At 49.7% G+C, this 17,391-nt stretch overlaps 1 protein-coding gene across 1 annotated transcript in view; it reads left to right on the top strand.

Moving 5' to 3' along the window:
* Positions 1 to 17,391, top strand: part of LOC107108325 (sodium/hydrogen exchanger 2-like) — a 48,699-nt gene that overhangs the window by 25,393 nt on the left and 5,915 nt on the right. The window contains 4 exon segments of the mRNA XM_015408747.1: positions 2,337 to 2,407; positions 7,651 to 7,826; positions 10,554 to 10,639; positions 12,434 to 12,568. Of these exon segments, the coding sequence (XP_015264233.1) occupies positions 2,337 to 2,407; positions 7,651 to 7,826; positions 10,554 to 10,639; positions 12,434 to 12,568 (468 nt within the window).

Below are 17,391 nucleotides of genomic sequence, written 5' to 3'. Positions count from 1 at the left end.
ATCAAATACTCTATGCAAACAAAAAAATATAGTAGTGCATCAGGAAAAAGGTAACCCAGTCTGGGACCAACATATCTGTAGACCGTCTCTCTCGATACAAAAAATGGCCAATATGTGGCTTGTGGGTAAGTGAAAATAAAATCAGCAGACACATTTTTGAATTGTGCAGGCAGATATCTAGCATATAGTATGTTGTGGATGCTGGAGTTGTTGCCAGTTGATGTCAAGGGTAGCCAGACTAGAGGCTCTAGCAAGGACAAATTCAGAGAAGGGGAAAAGTAGAAATAGTTTATTGTGCTGTCTTGGATTACCTAGCAGAAAAACTAAAATGAATAATAGTGATTTCTTTGTTTACATTCTAGGCTTTTAAAAAATATTGAAGACATCTTTTTTAAGTAGTCGTTGATAGGCATAGAGAGCTCTTGTGATTTGAAGGCAGTCTGATAAGTGAAATTTTAAGCACCCCTTCACAAACGGATGGATAATTTTAACCCAGACCCATTTTGTGAAGCTGTTTTGTAGCTAGCTTTGGTTAACTCCAGTATTATAAAAATGGAACTACAGACTTCTGAGTGGGGCAGTCACTGTCCTGAACATGACTTATTTGTTTAAAATATTTATAAATCTCCACAGGTGCCAAGGACAGTTAACAACTGTCCAGGACAGTAGTGTAAGGATCAGGGATGTTGCCATGTTTCCCTTCCCCCAACAGTCTCGTTGGAGTCTGGGAAAGTTTGAGAGCAATCCTAAGCAAGTCTACTCAGAATCCTACTCAGGTTTAATCAATGTGCCTTACTCCTAGGAAAGTGTTTTTAGGATTGCACTGAAAATTCCCGTGTCAATTTCACACAAGCTGCTGCGCGGCCACATTTTGCCCCGCAGCTTCGTGCAATTTTCCCCGCGTCTACTCAATCCTGTTTTTTGAGGACTCAGTAGACACGGGGAAAATCGCACGAAGCTGCTGGGCAAAGTGCGGCCGCGCAGCAGCTTGTGTGAAATTGACACCTACCATCGGGGCAAAAGGGAGGAGTGAGCGCGGAGCAGCGCTTGTGGGAAATCACCCTCTGAGTTAATGGCGGGGTATAAATCCAATCTCTTTTTCTTTGGAACAACATCTCCTGGCGATCCCCAGCCTCAACCAGGGACAGAGGTTTTTTGGCTCTGGCCTTGGCCTGGTGGAATACACTCCCAAGTGAGATCAGGGCCCTGCGGGACTTATCACAGTTCTGCAGGGCCTGTAAATTGGAGTTGTTCTGCCAGGCCTTTGGTTGAAGTGGCGGGTGTCCAAATTACATCAGCCTCCCCTGCTCCACCTTGCCCCACTCATTTTCTGGGGTTTCCACAAATTCAACTGTGCTATCGATGGTGGTTACGTAAACTTGCCCGACATTGTGGTCTGTCTTGGGCACACATGCAGGACTGATGCAGGGGATCCCGTCAAATTGTAATTGCCATCTTGTGGATTGTGTTACTGGGGTTTATTGGTTTTAATCAGGGCTTTTTCCCCCCTGGGGGAACATGCCAGAACAGAGTTCCAGAACCTCTTCGACAAAATTATTTTAAAAATGTCCAAAAATTCGTGACTTTTCAGTATACGGGGTGAAAACTTCATTTCCCTCTTGAGAGATCCAGCACCTCTTTTTCTAGCGCCCCCCCCCCCCAGGTTTTAATTATAACTATACTGTGATAGGAGCTGTGGTGACTCAAGTGGTTAAGACGCTGAACTGCAGGCTGTGGAAGGTCGGTAGTTCAGCAGTTCGAGACCCGGGTGCCGCATGACGGAGTGAGCGCCCGTCTCTAGTTCCAGCTCCTGCCAACCTAGCAGTTCGAAAGCAAGAAATTGCAAGCAGATAAATAGGTACCACTTCGGTGGGAAGGTAACAGCGTTCTGTGCGCCTTGGTGTTTAGTCATGCCGGCCACATGACCACGGAAACGTCTTCGGACAGCGCTGGCTCTTTGGCTTGGAAACGGAGATGAGCACCGCAACCCTAGAGTCGGATTCGACTGGCTTTCGAGCAAGGGAACCTTTACCTTTTTATCCTGTGATGTTTTAACTGTTCTGTTCTGTTGTGACCCACTCTGAGCCCGCTTGGGGAGGAGGGCGGGATAGAAATGTGATAAAATAAATAAACAATCAAGAAGGCTCATAAATGAAGGAATAATAAATATTGGGGGAGGATTTAATGGGACGGTGTGCGGGGAGCTTCCCCTGACTTTAGGAGAGCTGTGTATCTCCCCCCCGAAATGTGCTGTTGTTTCATGCTATCAGTCTGAGCTCAATCTTTCTGCAATAATGGTACGTCCATGTCTAGCAAAATCCTTTCTCTCTGTTTAGTTCTTGGATCATTTGTTGGCTGGCATAGAAGATATATCGGGACACTGGGGACAGTATTACTGGAAAGACAAGTAAGGATTTGCTAAAAACACAAAGTCTCTGCATGTGTAGAGGGTGGGGGGAAGACACCGGGGAGTCGGATTTCTATTTCCCACCAGGGACAGCTCGGTACCATTCATCTTTGTGTCACAAAGCAGATAACTGTTGCGTACAAAAAGCTTTTTCCCTTCCCTTCCTTTCTTTTTCGTTAAACACAAGATGATAGGATGGGATTGTTTAGAGGCTAAATTAAAGAACACTGTCACCATTCTTAGGTAAAGAAAACCCTCTGAGGCGCATCATTTGTGGTGGCCTGTGCATGAACATCTAGAATTGCCTTATACAGGATTAGTCAATCCACCTTGTCTACTCAGTTTGAATCTGCATTTGCATTTTTAAATCAGTTTCATGCTGCTGTGACGCCATCTTTCTATATGCTTGTTTGAATGTTGTTTGGAGAATATTCTTTTAAAGCAGTGCGGAGGTGCAATGACAGTGGAGCCGCCACGAAAGGGCAATAAACATACGTGCAAAAGTATGCTAGCACTCTTGAGGTGTGAAAGCGAAACCAAATGTAGACAGCTTTTTGTTGACAGAGTCAAAAGGCTGGGACACCGGTGGGAAAGACAAATGCAGATTCGACCTCAGACTATCAGGGGCTGGTCTCTGGGGGTCTCAGGCAGAGGAGGGTCTTCTTCAACTCCTGCTACCTGAGGTCCTTTTGCTGGAAATGCCCAGAATTGAAACTGGGACCTTCCTGTTTTCAGAGCAGGTGTTCCTCCACCTTCTGCATTCAAGGCAGTTGTTCTACAGCTAAGCCACAATCCATCTGCCTTGAACCATGAGGAAAGGCGGGATAAAAAAGTTTGATTAATAAATAAAAATAAAATCTCTCAAGTCTGTCTTATACCTGTGGGGTGAATGAGGCACGGAGACTTAGAGTCATTAATCAAAATAAGGCTCTTTATCCAAATCTATTAGGAAAGGGGGAAATGGGGAAGTTCTAATAATATAACAAAGTCCTAACCTACATAGGCTGCCGTCACAAGGAGCATTAGCCACGCTACTGAAACGGATGATAGGCGGATTTTCCGGGCACGATCACACCGCAACATCTGGGAAGCGTAGAGCTCCTATGGCGAACCCGAGGCTTCCCGCCGAAGATGCGGAGTTAAAAACTAGTACCTCCGAGGTAGTAGTTTCCGGAAACTGCGGGGCAAGGGCTGGCGTCTGATCGCATTTCCGGTGGTAGTCCATGGCATCCGGCGCCCGCCCATGTCCCGTCGCAAACAGGTCCCCCCCCCAAGTCTCCACAGGATGTGCACAAGCACCCAACGGCGCATGCGCACGAAGAGGAAAGCGAAAGTTCCGTTGCTTCGCAGAATCACGCATGCCGTGGGTGAGATCGCGCCGCGCCGCTTCTTTGCCGTGCTGCAGGATCTTTGTGTGATCACCACCTCACCCCTACCCATGAGACCTCGATGGGACCTGTGATCAGGTGGCCGCACGTTATTTTGCTCCGGGCCAAACTGCCATGCTTCCCCCCCCCGCATTTTACGGCCCATGTGACGGGGACCAGTGTTATACAGCAAAGTAGGCTAATGCATACCACAAGTCTCTAAGAGGAAAAAGGTAAAAACCTGGGGCGAGGCTGCTGAGCTAATAACCTCTCTTCTCGAACCTTAACAGGAAGAAGCTCAAGCTTATCAGCCAGTCCAAACACTGGTAAAATTAAAACCATCCAATCAGTTTCTCAGACAAACCAATTAACATACAGGATTGAGCCAGGTTGCACTTCCAGGTCATGTCTCTGGTAGAACCATAACAAGTATGTTAACCCTGTAATGACTGAAAGTTTGATCTTGCCATATCCCAATGATACCTAGGGAGACGCTTGATCTATCTATTTCATTATGGTCTGCCCTGACTGGCAGTCATTGCCCACGTTCTTGGGCAAAGAAACTCTTCCTGAACACCTGTGATCTGAGATTCTTTCACTGATGATAGTAGGGATCGAACCTGGGACTTTCTGCACACAGAAACAGGAACATGGTTGCTACAGAGCTGAAGTCCCTCCCTGGAGAAAGGATCAAAAGAATAGATCCAGAAAGAGGCCATTCTTTAAATCTACAAAGCTTGCTTTTCAAACCCAAAACTGGATGGCTACAGTTGATGAGTTTTCTATCACGCTGTAATTATCTAGCAAGTCTCTCTGTAACTGGATGTGTTATTCAGGTATCCTTTTCAGTGTGGGCCTTGGTTCTGTAAGTATGAATGTACAAGAAGCGGGGACCCGCGATACTTGCGGGGGGGAGTAGCAGGAGCTCCATGTGGAGGAGGAGGAGGAAGCGGCTGCAGGTGATCCCTCTCCCCAGCACCACTGGGCCTGCCAAGCCTTCTCTTCCCTGCCCCCTGGCAATGGCAGTGAGACCCACGTGGCTCCCAGCTGCTGGGCCCGCCAAACCTTCTCCCGTGCCCCCAGCACTGGCAGTGAGGCCCGCGTGGCTCCCAGCTGCTGTGCCCGCCAAACCTTCTCCCCGCCTGGCATTGGCAGTGAGGCCTGCATGGCTCCCAGCCACCGGGCCCACCAAGCCTTCTCCCCTACCCAGGGGTCGTTTCATAGAAAAAGAGCTAGGGGAACTCATGAGCACAACTCATTAGCATATGCCACACCCTCTGACATCACCGGAAGTGTGTCATAAGGCCACACCCCCTGACATCACCGGAAGTGTGTCATAAGGCCACACACCCCACCCCCAACGGTCCCGGCCGCCGCCAGCAGCCTTGCAGCTCCACTGCCGAGCCCCATGAGGGGCCCGGCGGTGGACTTGCAAGGCCAGCGGGAGTGCAAGGAAGCCCCGCAAAGGCCCTCCCTGACCCCAGGGAGGCAGGGGTGGGGAGAGGCGGGGAGGAAGCAACTTACCCTCCCTCTTCTCCTGCCTCCTCCTGGCTGAATGAGGGCCGGAAGTGGGGCAGCCGGAAGCAGGGGGCGGGGCTTCGTCATGTGCCCCGCCTCCGTACCTCACCCGGGGGAACTGCGATCCCCCGCAATCCCCCCAAATAACCTCTGCCCCTACACCTCCAGCAATAGTGGGGAGGCACAGTTCCCAGTGTGTTCTCTGCACATGCACAGGGAATGCTCTTTTACTTTTGGGGGGATTTAAGTATCCCCCGTATAGTTTTTTTTCTACATTTCAGATATTTCTGCACTCCTGAGGAGTGCTCCAAGTGTGCAGGAAAATCTCTTTGCTCCCGATGTCCCCCAGATGTGCGGCTTTCGATATCCGCACAGTGGGGACAAGTTGGCTATTAGATATATAGATGTCAGTGGTAATATTCTCAATGTTTATGTGAAGAAACATTTTTTTTGTAACTCAGACGTCAAGGCTGAAATCTTATGCGTGCTGATTTTGGCAGAAGCCCCTATGGAAATCAGTGGGCCTCATTACCACGAACATTTGCGTGGGTTAGGCTGGGCATGCATATTTGAAAACTCACATTCACCTCCCCCCGTCCCACAATTTAAAAGAGAGAAATGGTTTCCCTTTTCAATGGGCTGTCGGGAGAAGGGTGATCACCATGTTTATCTGTGGCGTTTGGTGCATCCTGTCCAATGTGGGAGTCAAGATCTATGGGGAAGAGCCATCATTTGTTTTCAGAATCCTGTCTCAAGGGACCTGTATATCCTTAGGGTTGCCAGCTCCAGGTTGGGAAATATCTGGAGATTTTGGGTGGGGGGTGGAACCTGAGGAGGGCAGGGTTTGGAGAGGGGAGGGACTTCGATGGGCTATAATGCCATAGAGTCCACCCTCCGAAGTGGCCATTTTCTCCAGATAAACTGATCTCTGTTGCCCTGAGATCAGTTTATTTATTTATTTAGACATTTTTACCCCGCCTTCCCCGCAAGCGGGCTCAGGGCGGCTTACAAGGGGCAAAACACAAAAAACAGTAAAATCATGGATAATAACAACAATAACAATAATAAAGTGCTTTTTTTGGTAAACAAGATGGTCTTGAGTGGTTTTGATGGCATCTTCGAATCCTCCCCATTGGGGTGACACTGTCCGGCAGATGGTTCAAGCCAATCCCACATTGTCCATGCCACGCCCTTTGTGGCGGAACTTCCAAGGGCGATTCCTATTTCCCGATAGTATTGCCACCGTTGTAAAAGTGGGGGATCTCCAGCCACGACCAATGTTCCCTCTAAGCTGTGGAGTCTTGTGAGCAAGAACTCTACTTTGTGAGCTCTTGGGCATTAAAGTTGTGAGTGAGCGATTTGGCTACTGCATAAATTAGTTTGCTCTGGAGCCATCCTTCCTGAGCTGAGACAAAAATGTGTGAGCCAGAGGCTAAAAAACTGTGAGCTAGCTCACACTAACTCAGCTTAGAGGGAACACTGGCCACGGCCTGGGGTTTGCAAACCAAAGAGAGAGATCACGGGATGGAAGTTGAAAGGAAGCAAACAACCGTGATGTATAGTGCCAAAAAAAGGCTCTCGACCAACTTGTAAATTCTTTTTTCAGTATTCAGTTTACTGGACACAATTCAAACGCCATCAACACCAACGAACCACGCGTATTACATGTCATTTCGTGTATACCTTTATCAAAGTGAGTAGCGTTGAAATACAAGGTTAATCCAGTTGGCAAACACTTATCAAAGTGGGTAGCGTTGAAATACAATGTTAATCCATTTGGCAAAGACTCTAGTCATATTTCATAGTCACATTCATCAAATCCATTAGTGTGATGTAAATTCCACGTATCTGAACGCTACCAACTTTGATAAAGGTATACATGAAATGAGATGTAATATGCATGGTTCGTTGGTGTTGATGGCGTTTAAATTGTGTCCGGTAAACTGAATACTGAAAAAAAAAATTACAAGTTGGTGAAGAGCCTTTTTTTGGCACTATACATCACGGTTGTTTGCTTCCTTTCAACTACCTGGAGTTTGGCAACCCTATAATCCTGCATAAATACAATTGTTAGCCATGAGGACTAAAGCGAATCTCCAAGCCCAGAGACAGTAACCCCCTGACTAACAGTGCCAGGAGGCAACATCAGGGGACAACAATATCTATTCCATGCTCGTTGGCCTTCCAGAGCAGTTGGTTGGCCACTGTGCGGAACAGGATGCTTTACCAGATGGACCACCGGCCTGATCCAGCGGGGCTTTTCTTGCATTCTTAGGATTTCCCCATCGTTTCCACCTTCTGAGATTCCTTGCTGGCTCCTGGTTTGTATAGTCTAATTCTCTTTGATTTCCTGGACAGACTGGAATATTTAAATGGGAAATACCTCCAGAAGTTTTTGCTCCGGGAATACATGCAACCTAAGTCAAGCATCGTGCTCTTGTACGAGAAATTGGAGAGGAAGCATGCCATCGAGTTAGCTGAAGCTGGGCAGCTCATTTGTGGGCCGACCCATTCCTCATTGCTGTAAGTGGGGTGTTTTTAATTTTCCCCCCAGAGGGTAGCCATGTTGGTTTGCAGTAGAAGAGCTAGTTTTGAGTCCAGTAACACCTTAAAGGTAAAGGTCTCCCTTGCTTGAAAGCCAGTCGAATCCGATTCTAGGGTTGCGGTGCTCATCTCCGTTTCCAAGCCGAAGAGCCGGCGCTGTCCGAAGACGTTTCCGTGGTCATGTGGCCGGCATGACTAAACACCAAGGCACATGGAATGCTGTTACCTTCCCACTGAAGTGGTACCTATTTATCTACTTGCAATTTCTTGCTTTCGAACTGCTAGGTTGGCAGGAGCTGGAACCAGAGACGGGAGACCAACAAAATTTTGGGGGGTATAAGCTTTCCAGAGTCAAGTCTATTTAATGAAGGGAGCTTTGACTCTCCATAGTTTACATGCTGGAAATCTTGTTGGTCTTGAAAGTGCTCTGGACTCGAATCAAACTCTTTTTTTTATTGTGTTGTTCATTGCCTGCTTATAGGGGTTTGGAAACAAGGCTTCATTTCAAGGAGGCATCGAATCCAGAATCGGTTTTAATAATTGTAACAGCATTCAGTGTGCTTTCAAGGTTCAGAGCCCTTTCCGTACATTGTCTTGTAACTGAAAGGGTTTTTTGGGGGTATTTTTCGTATGTGCATGTGCGCAGGCGTGTGTGAATGTGTGTGCACCTGGAAGTCATGGGGACCTCTGGTGACTGACCCCTACTGGGGTCTGGAGGATATTCAGAGAGGTGGCTGAATAAAGCCTGCCTCTGCCTCCTGCCTCTGGTATTCCAAGAAGGTCTCCCATCCAAGTACTTGCCAGAGTCGCCCCTGCTTAAGCTTCATAGATCTGACGAGACCGGGCCTGCCTGGGCCACCCAGGGAGGGACCATCATCTTGTATCTTGATGTATTTTGACGTGATCCTTACAATAAACATGCGAGGGATGTTAGTACTTCTGTTATCCCCATACTGCAGACCAGAGCCTGGGTGAGAGCACGGCATGCATGGAACGAGGTAGAGAGCTCCTGGCAGAGGTGAGAGTCAGCCCAGGCTCTTCCAGACCTTTAGCTCAGCCTTCACGTCGGGGCCGGGGCTCTACCCTTCAACAGACGGGGCTGGATCCAGACTCGGTTTTTCACTGGCAGAAGTGCCATTCATCAGCGGAGCAGGACAGTCCAGCTTCCCCCTGCTGCTGCAGCACATGGACCTCACCCGGTCATGATCCTAGGCCTATAGCAGTATGGCCTACAGGCTCTAGGGAGGCCTAGTGGCTCCAGGGAAGCCTGTACTAGAGTAGCTATCAGGGCCTACATTTCTAGGGTTGCCAGGTCCCCCGGGGGGGTGGGGAGTTGCCCACTCGATTGGGCCCCTTATCTGCCGCTGGCGGGAACCCCACCCCCAGAGTGCCGGGGTCACGGTCATGTGCCTGGTGTGATGAGGTCACCCGTCCAATCCGAACATCATGTGTACAACGATCAGGATGCCCCAAGCAAATGCCCCCCCCTCTCCTTCAGTCCAGTTTACCTTACTCTGCAATACCGTTAACATCTTCTATCACAGGGATGTCCAAACTGTGGCTCGGGAGCCGCACGTGGTTCTTTCACAGATATTGTGCGGCTCCTGGCAGGGCAGCTGGGGAAGCGAAGGGGAGGCATGCCTCCCCTACGGGTCTTCCCTTCCCCAGCCAGCGTTCTTTCCACCTTTCTCTCTCTTTTTCTCCCTTTCTCCCTTTCTCCCTCCCTCTTTTCCTTCCTTCCCCTCCCTCACGTCCCCATCTGTTTGCTTTCTTTGTTTCTCTCTCTCTCTCTCTTTCCACCTCTCTCATTCTTTCTTTTCGCCTCTCTCTCCCTTTCTCTCAGACAAATAAATATCATTAGCAAACAAATATCATTGGATCAATAAATATCATTATCTATATCTGTTTTTACCCCTTTTGTTTTTTTATTTTTGGCAGTCTCATTTAATGTTAACAAAAACGTGTGTGCAATGTTTGTCTTGCGGCTCTCAGACATCGGATGTTTATTCTATGTGGCTCTTATGTTAAGCAAGTTTGGCCACCCCTGTTAGCAGCTGCATAGGCATAGTCTGCATCTTCCCCAAGCTGGGGAGGAAGTCCTTGCTCCCCTGCTTTAAGACAAGGGGATTGCTAGCGAGTGCGAAGCCATGCCAAATTAACAGAGAATCATGTGGACTCACTCAAAAGCTGGCAGACATGCCCTGACCTGGATAGCCCAGGGAAGCCCAATCTCGTCATATCTCGGAAGCTAAGCGGGGTCGACTCTGGCACGTACTTGGATGGGAGACCTCCTTGGAATGCCAGAGGTGGGAGGCGGGGGCAGGCTATCAAGCCACTTCTCTGAACATCCTCCGTGCCCCGGTAGGAGTCTCCAGAGGTCTCCATGACTTCCAGGCATGGGCACACACACACACACAAATGCAAAAAATACCCCCCCCCCAAAGCAGCCAGATGTGTTTGGCGAGAGGTCACTGTGGACAAGATGAATTAGCCTGAACTCTGGGGAGCCCTTGACATTTCCCTTCAAGACAGTTGCCTTGGAGTCCTTTTGAGGTTCGATGTCCTGATGATAATCAAAGGCTTACTAAGAATGACCAAGAACTTTCTGTCTCATAAAAGGCCTTTCGTTTCCTTTTGTAACATTCCGAGTACTGTCACGAAACGTCTGTGTCTCTCCCCTCCCCCCTGTAGCAACAATGACAAACCCTCTGTGGCAGTCAACGATTCCGATAGTCTCAATCTAGATGGAGTGGATGACATCCAAAAGATTTTGGAGAGGAACCTGTACAAAACCAGGAGGACGGTAAGATTTTCTTCCGTCTAATGAGGGGATCATCACGGTAAAACGTTCGCCGTCTGGTTCCAACCCAGTCTTACACAGTAATGGGCAGAATCGCCTCAACATAGGGTTTCCAACCTTCAGGAGAGGACTGGAGCTCGCCGGGAATTACAACTAATCTCCAGACTAAAGGGATCAGTTCCCCTGGAGAAAAGAGCCGCTTTGGAAGGTGGATTCTATGGCATGGCACCCTGCTGTCCTCTCCCCAAATCCTGCCTTCCCTGGGGTCGCCCCCAAATCTCCAGGAACTTTCCAACCCGGTTAGCAACCCTAGTCAACGCATTATGCCTGGATATTCCCCCACTGGAGAGTTTTTCTCCCCCCCCCCCCCTTTTTTCGTGTTGCCAAATGATATGGCCAGGGCTTTTTGTGTAGAAAAAGCCCAGCTGGAATTCATTAGCATAATAGGCCACGCCCAACAGCAGAAATTCATTTGCTTATTAGGACACACCCCTGACAGCACAGATCATTAACATATTAGGCCACACACCCCATGTTCGCAGAAGCGTGGTCATCCGGACACACTCACCTTTTGCTTCTTATTCTGTTTACCTTGTTTGTTGTCAAAACCCAGGGCCTTTTTTATAGCAGGAACTCCTTTGCATGTTAGGCCACACACCCCTAATGTAGCCAGTCCGAAGGAGTTCCTGCTGTTGGGTGTGGCCTATTATGCTAATGAGTTCCTGCTGGGTGTGGCCAACTCGGGAGCCAGCCGGAACTCCGTTCCTGTGCGTTCCTGCCCAAAAATAGCCCTGGTCATGGCCATCGGAAGAAGGGCAGGAAGCAGCTGATAGAGAACCACCTGCCCAAGAAGGCTTTTATGAGATTTTTGTGGGCAGCTTTGGGAACCCATTTCTGTCTCTGTCTCTGCTGAGCATGGATGCCCTGCTGTCCCCACTGAAGAAGTGAGCAGTGACCAGCATTCTCTCTAAGCCGAGTCAGTGCGAGCCAGCTCACCGCTTTTTAGCCTCCGGCTCACACATTTTTGTCTTTGCTTGGGAAGGAGGGCTCCAGAGCAGACTCGTTTATGCAGCAGCCAAATCGCTCGCTCACAACTTTAATGCCAGTCGCTCACAAAGTAGAATTTTTGCTGACAAGACTCCACAGCTTAGAGGGAGCCTTGGCCCTGACTCGTGAAAGCTCCTACCCTGCCACACGTGTTGTTAATCTTTAAGAGGCTACCAGGCTTTGGCTCTTTCCTGCTGCTACAGACAGACTGACATGGCTCCCCATCTTGATCTATCTGCTGTCCTCAGGTGGGGCTGCATAGGAGACTGGATTAGAAGACATATAAGACCCCATTCCAAGTCACGGACTCTTCACTGCCTGCGAAGGGGGCAACGGGGAGGTGGTGCTTCGTTTCTTGCTAGGGCTGCCAAATGCCCCCGGGGGCGGATTTCCCCCCGCTTTCAAGCCCCGATTCCGCGGAATCGGGGCCCGGGGGAAACCCCACCCCCGCGTGCGCGTCACCCGGAAGTGACGTTGCAAGCTGGGGGCGGGGCCACGCCATTTGAGGGGAAAACAAAGAGTCCCCCCCTCAAATGGCGTGGCCCCGCCCCCAGCGTGCGACGTCACTTCCGGGTGATGCGCACGCGTGCGTGCACGCAACAGACGCCGGCCGGGAGCCCCCCGCTCCCGGGCAATTCACATTTGGCAACCCTATTTCTTGCGGGGGGTGCTGCCCGCAGTTAAGTGATAGATGAATTGGACATGTGATGTAAGAAAGATGGTTAACATCTGTTCACTTGGCCTGCACAGGTTCCAGCATACAACAGGCACACCCTTCCAGGAGAAACGGAACCAGCCGACCAAGCCAAGGAGCTCTTGATCCTCAGGCACAAGAGTTGGCAGATCCACGTGAACAGCAGCGACTCCGACCATTTGAGCAAGGAGGTATGACGTCCAAGGGATGGGCGGGCCCAGAGCCGTGACTCACGAAAGCTCCTCCTCTGCCACTAATTTTGTTAGTCTTCAAGGTGCTGCTGGACTCTTGCTCTTTTCTGCTGCTCCAGACAGACTAACCTGGCTGTCCATCTTAAAAATACACAGATTACCGAAATCACAGAATTAAACGCTGAGAATAATAATTAAAACCCCCCCATAGAATTAGAAATTACGCAGAATTAAAGGAACAAAATTCAGAATCCAAAAGAAAGCAGCCAGATCTGCCCAGACAGTCACTCCCTCCCTCCCTCCCTTTGGAATAAAATTGTTGTCTGCACCTTGCTCAGTGCAGCAACCAAAGGGGCCCTTTTGCAGCCCCTCTGGGGGGCCGTTCCAAAGGACTGGACCCTCTGTGGGAAAAGCCAGTGACCCAGCAGTCGTCACATGAACAGTCTGAAGAATGGACATCATAAGGAGAAGAGCGACAGAACACAGATGGCGTGAAAAAGCTTAACAGGGGCCCCGGTCACACGGAGCATTAGGCACGCTAGAGAGACGGAAGATAGGCGGATTTTCCGGGAGCGATCACAGCGCCACATCTGGGAAGCGTAGAGCTCCCGTGGCTCACCCGAGGCTTCACTCCAAAGATGCACTGTAAAAAACTAGTACCTCCGAGGTACTAGTTTCCGGAAACTGCGGGGCAAGGGCGGGCATCAGATCACGTTTCCGGTGGTAGCTCGTGGCATCCGGTGCCCGCCCATGTCCCGTTGCAAAAAGTTTTTTTTTTGTCAAGTCTCTACGGGTGCGCACAAGCACCCAACGGCGCATGCGAACACTTGGGTTAAAAAAAAGACACAACCCCCGCGGCGCCGCAGGAGTGAGGTATGATCGGCACCTCCCCCCAACCACGGGACGTCCGGCGGGACATTTGATCCGGCTGCCGCGCGGTAGTTCGCTCTGGGGCAAACAGCCACGCCTCCCCCCCGCGATATCCGGCCCGTGTGACCGAGGCCAGGAAATGTCTCTGAGCAGCAAGATCTGTCGAGGAGCTCTTTCTTGTTTGCCAGCACAACTAAAATGGCCACCCTGCAGCAAGCAGTTTTGACAAGTGGCTTAATCTGACAAGAGGTCATTTTTGTTGCTCTGCACTTGCAGCCTCCGAGCTGCTCCCGCTAGTCAGCTAACGGTCGGGATTGGTGGCCTCAGCTGCACCAGGCTCTTACGTGGTAGCTACATACTTTCCCTCCCTATCCTGCCAAGACCCTGGAAAATCTGGGCAGGCAAGATGGCTGGGGTTTCCCAGGTCCCAGTGGGGGCTCCCCCACTTTTCAGGGCTTTGATCCACAGCCGGCCAGCTGGGGGAGCCCCACTCCCAGCATGATGACATCACCCAACAGTGATGTCATCTCGTTGCCGATGTTGGGGGGTGACACTCTAGTTTTTGGGCAAAACCTTCAAAGCTATAGAGTTTGCCCAAAAACTAGAGCGTCACCCCTGATGTTGGCGACACAATGATGTCATAGCAGCAGAAGATCCCAGGAAGGACCCGGGATGCCTCCGCTGGATGCCAGGTAGGACCTGGTGACCCAAAAGATGGCCCTTGGCCAGCCATCAGGACATTTCTTGGGTGGTGACCGACTCTGTAGGTATGAAAATGGCCACCTAATGAAGTACACAATCCATTTATTGTTTGCTTTTGAATGCAGCAGAAAGCTTTTCGGTGAGCCAACTGAAGCAGTCACCGCAGGCCTGTGTGTTTAGCCGCTGTGTGGCCGTCTGTGTTCGAAGGCTTGATTCTGTATAAGGAATAGGGTTGCCAAACTCCAGGTGGGGGCTGGACATCTGGAATTACAACTCGTGTTCGGACTACATGGGTCAGTTCCCCTGGAGAAAATGGCTGCTTTGGAGGGTGGACTTTTTACTGTTATACAGTGCTGAGGGTCCCTCCCCAGGGTCCTCTCCCCAACGTCTGGGAATTCCCCATCCTGGAGCTGGCCACCCTAGGAAGGACTCTCCATATATGTCCTATCCTTATTTACAAAATTTACAGAATTTGCTTGAGACCGCTACGGTAGGTTTTCTTCAGCCAACCAATCTATGCCACTTCAGTTCCCATGACGGAACGCTCCTCCAATAAAAAAAAACACCATTCTGTCTCCTTAACTAGCACATCATAGAAGACGTTGGGTTCAAACCCTCCTCCCTTAGGCTTGGTTTCTGCACGGATGGAACACTTTGCTCAGGGGTCATTTCGTAGAAAAAGAGCTAGGGGGACTCATTAGCATAACTCATTAGCATATGCCACACCCCCTGACATCACCGGAAGTGTGTCCTCCCCACAGCCTGCGGCGACCTCCAGCGGGCACCAGCAGGGAGCTCCAGGCCCCGCCCTCCCACACCTCACCCGGGGGGATGGCGTCCCCCCGCGTCCCCCCCCCAAATGACCCCTGACTTTGCTACAGAGGAACCAATTATGGGTGTGGCATTTGGACTGTTGGGAAAACCTACGTGTATTCTGGGGAACAAGGGGGTTTCTCTAAACAGCATCCCCCCTCCCCTGACGGTTTCAGGTTTATTTATTTATTTTGTTTATTTAATCTTATTTATACCCTGCCCTCCCCGCGTGTGGGCTCAGGGCGGCTTACAACAGTATGGCACTCAGTGCGATAAAAACACAGTAAAACAAATTAAAACAGTTAGGTACAATGGGCCACGCCCAAGGATCCCGCGCCCGCGCTCCCTATTGCACATGCCCTTAAACCCAGAGGGAGGCTACTGTGGCCCCCCGATGTTCATTGGCCACTCCGCCTCATCCGGCCGTGCTGCTATACAGGCCCCCGTTGGTGGTAGTGGTAGCGGCGGCAGCTCCTATTCAAAAGCCTGGTGGAAGAGCTCCGTCTTACAGGCCCTGGGAAAATGGCACCCCGGGGTGTGTGTGTGTAAAGTCCTTTCTTCATGCACACTGTGATTCTGATCTGAATCAGGTACTGCACGTGCGGGATTGGAGGAGAACCCACAAGTCACATATGACTGTTGTGGTTGACTGTTAAATAGTGGGTTCCATGGATGAGCAGGCTCGAGTCTTTAGTGACCAGCTCAGCTTTATTTGTGATTCCAGCAAGAGCCAGACAAGACTCCAGAGCCTCAGCTCTGTTAAATAGCATGCAGTTGCCACATCTAAACACACCCCACTCCCAGTGATAGGCTATTTACATAACATTACTACTAGACTGGTTACTTTCAGAATCCTGGCAGGCTATTGTTCTTGTGCTCCAAGCTCAGCCAGTCTCTGGGGTGATTTGATCAGGAATGATTCAATCCCAGTACATGACATTGACCCCAGGTAGGGAACCCAGACCCAACCTGTGCACTCTGTAATAGGCTTACCAAGTGGCAGCGGGGGATCCACATGTCTTCACAGGATCCCTGCCGCGGGGACGGCGATACGTGTTGCACTGCTGTCGCCAGGATGTGACGCAATGCGTCGCTCTGGCAATGGGGCTGTTTGGAGTCTCATTGCCAGAGCGACGCGTAGCGTCACATCCTGGCGACGGTGGGTGCAACGAGTGTCGCCGTCCCCGCGGCAGGGATCCTGTGAAGACATGCGGATCCCCCGCCGCCACTTGGTAAGCCTACTCTGTAATGTGTGAATTGGGTTGGTGCAGCTGAGATGCAAGTTTACTGCCAGGCAGTTTTTCCCATGCAGAATTCTATTCTGTGTTTCTCCACAAGATGGAGCCATTAGAGTTACATTGACAAGAGTCAGACAAATGTGGAAATCAACAGTAAGTGTAATAAACTGACCGGAGGAATATGTATGTGTAAAAAAGAAAGGAAGTGCAGCTTGCCAGATTGTATCATTATTATTTGTATTTAGAAATTATTTCCTTCTTTATTACTATTATTTTGTATTTTCCCTATACTCTGTTCTAGAGGCAAATCAAAGACAAAAAAGAAGAAATAAGATTTAAAAAATCTTAGAACATTATAAGAAGTTAACAGTGGCATTGATCAGCATAGGTACAGTCTTTAACAATTACTTTTAGCACAGCTTGGATAGCTTAAAACGCCCAAGGATTTGATACAATGAGCCCGATTTCACACAAGAGCTGCGCCGCGGTCGCGCCTCCCTTTGCCCCGCTTCTATTGGTCAATTTCCCACTCGAAGCCGCGTGGCCGCATTTTAACCCGCGGCTTCGCCCGATTTTCCCCGCGGTTTCGTGATCCTGTTTTGAGGTCTGAGCCTCTTTAAAATTTTGTTTCCTTTAAAAAGGAAAAGAACAGGAGAGGAAAATCCTCAAAACCAGCAACTGATAAAAAGGGGGGAAGTATATATAAAGTTGAAACAGAAATATAACAACAATGGTGGCAGATCTACACACATTTCTATAAAAGGTTCCCAAATATCGAAAAATAAGTCCATCCACAATTGTCGTCTATATCCGTTGATTGACAGGAGGCGGGCATTTATCTCTCCAGTGTTGTAATACCAGTCTTTTAGCTGTAGTAAGGGCCCAGAGGGTCCATTTTCATTGAGGATTTTTTAAAGGATGCTTTTGTACTTTTAAATTACCTGCCTGTCTCTTGGAGGCCCATAGTCAACAATGAGCCCGTTTTGCAGAAGACAGCAGCTTTAAGCTGAGATGGGCTTCCCGAAGAAGCCAAGTTTCCCAGCATAGTGCCACCACCAAGTACAGCCTGTCATTCATCCTTCAGGATCCTGGCTCTGGGCAGTGTGAGATGAGGCTTTAGAAGGTGGGCTGGGTGGGTGGGGGGGCATCCAATGAAACTGATGGGCAGTAGGCTAAGGAAGGACAAAAGGAAATATTTCT

Source organism: Gekko japonicus, unplaced genomic scaffold (genome assembly GCF_001447785.1).
Source record: "Gekko japonicus isolate JY-2015 unplaced genomic scaffold, Gekko_japonicus_V1.1 scaffold2551, whole genome shotgun sequence".
Classification (NCBI taxonomy): domain Eukaryota; kingdom Metazoa; phylum Chordata; class Lepidosauria; order Squamata; family Gekkonidae; genus Gekko; species Gekko japonicus.
The sequence above is the reverse complement of the archived record's forward strand: the minus strand, read 5'-3'. Positions and strand labels throughout refer to the sequence as shown.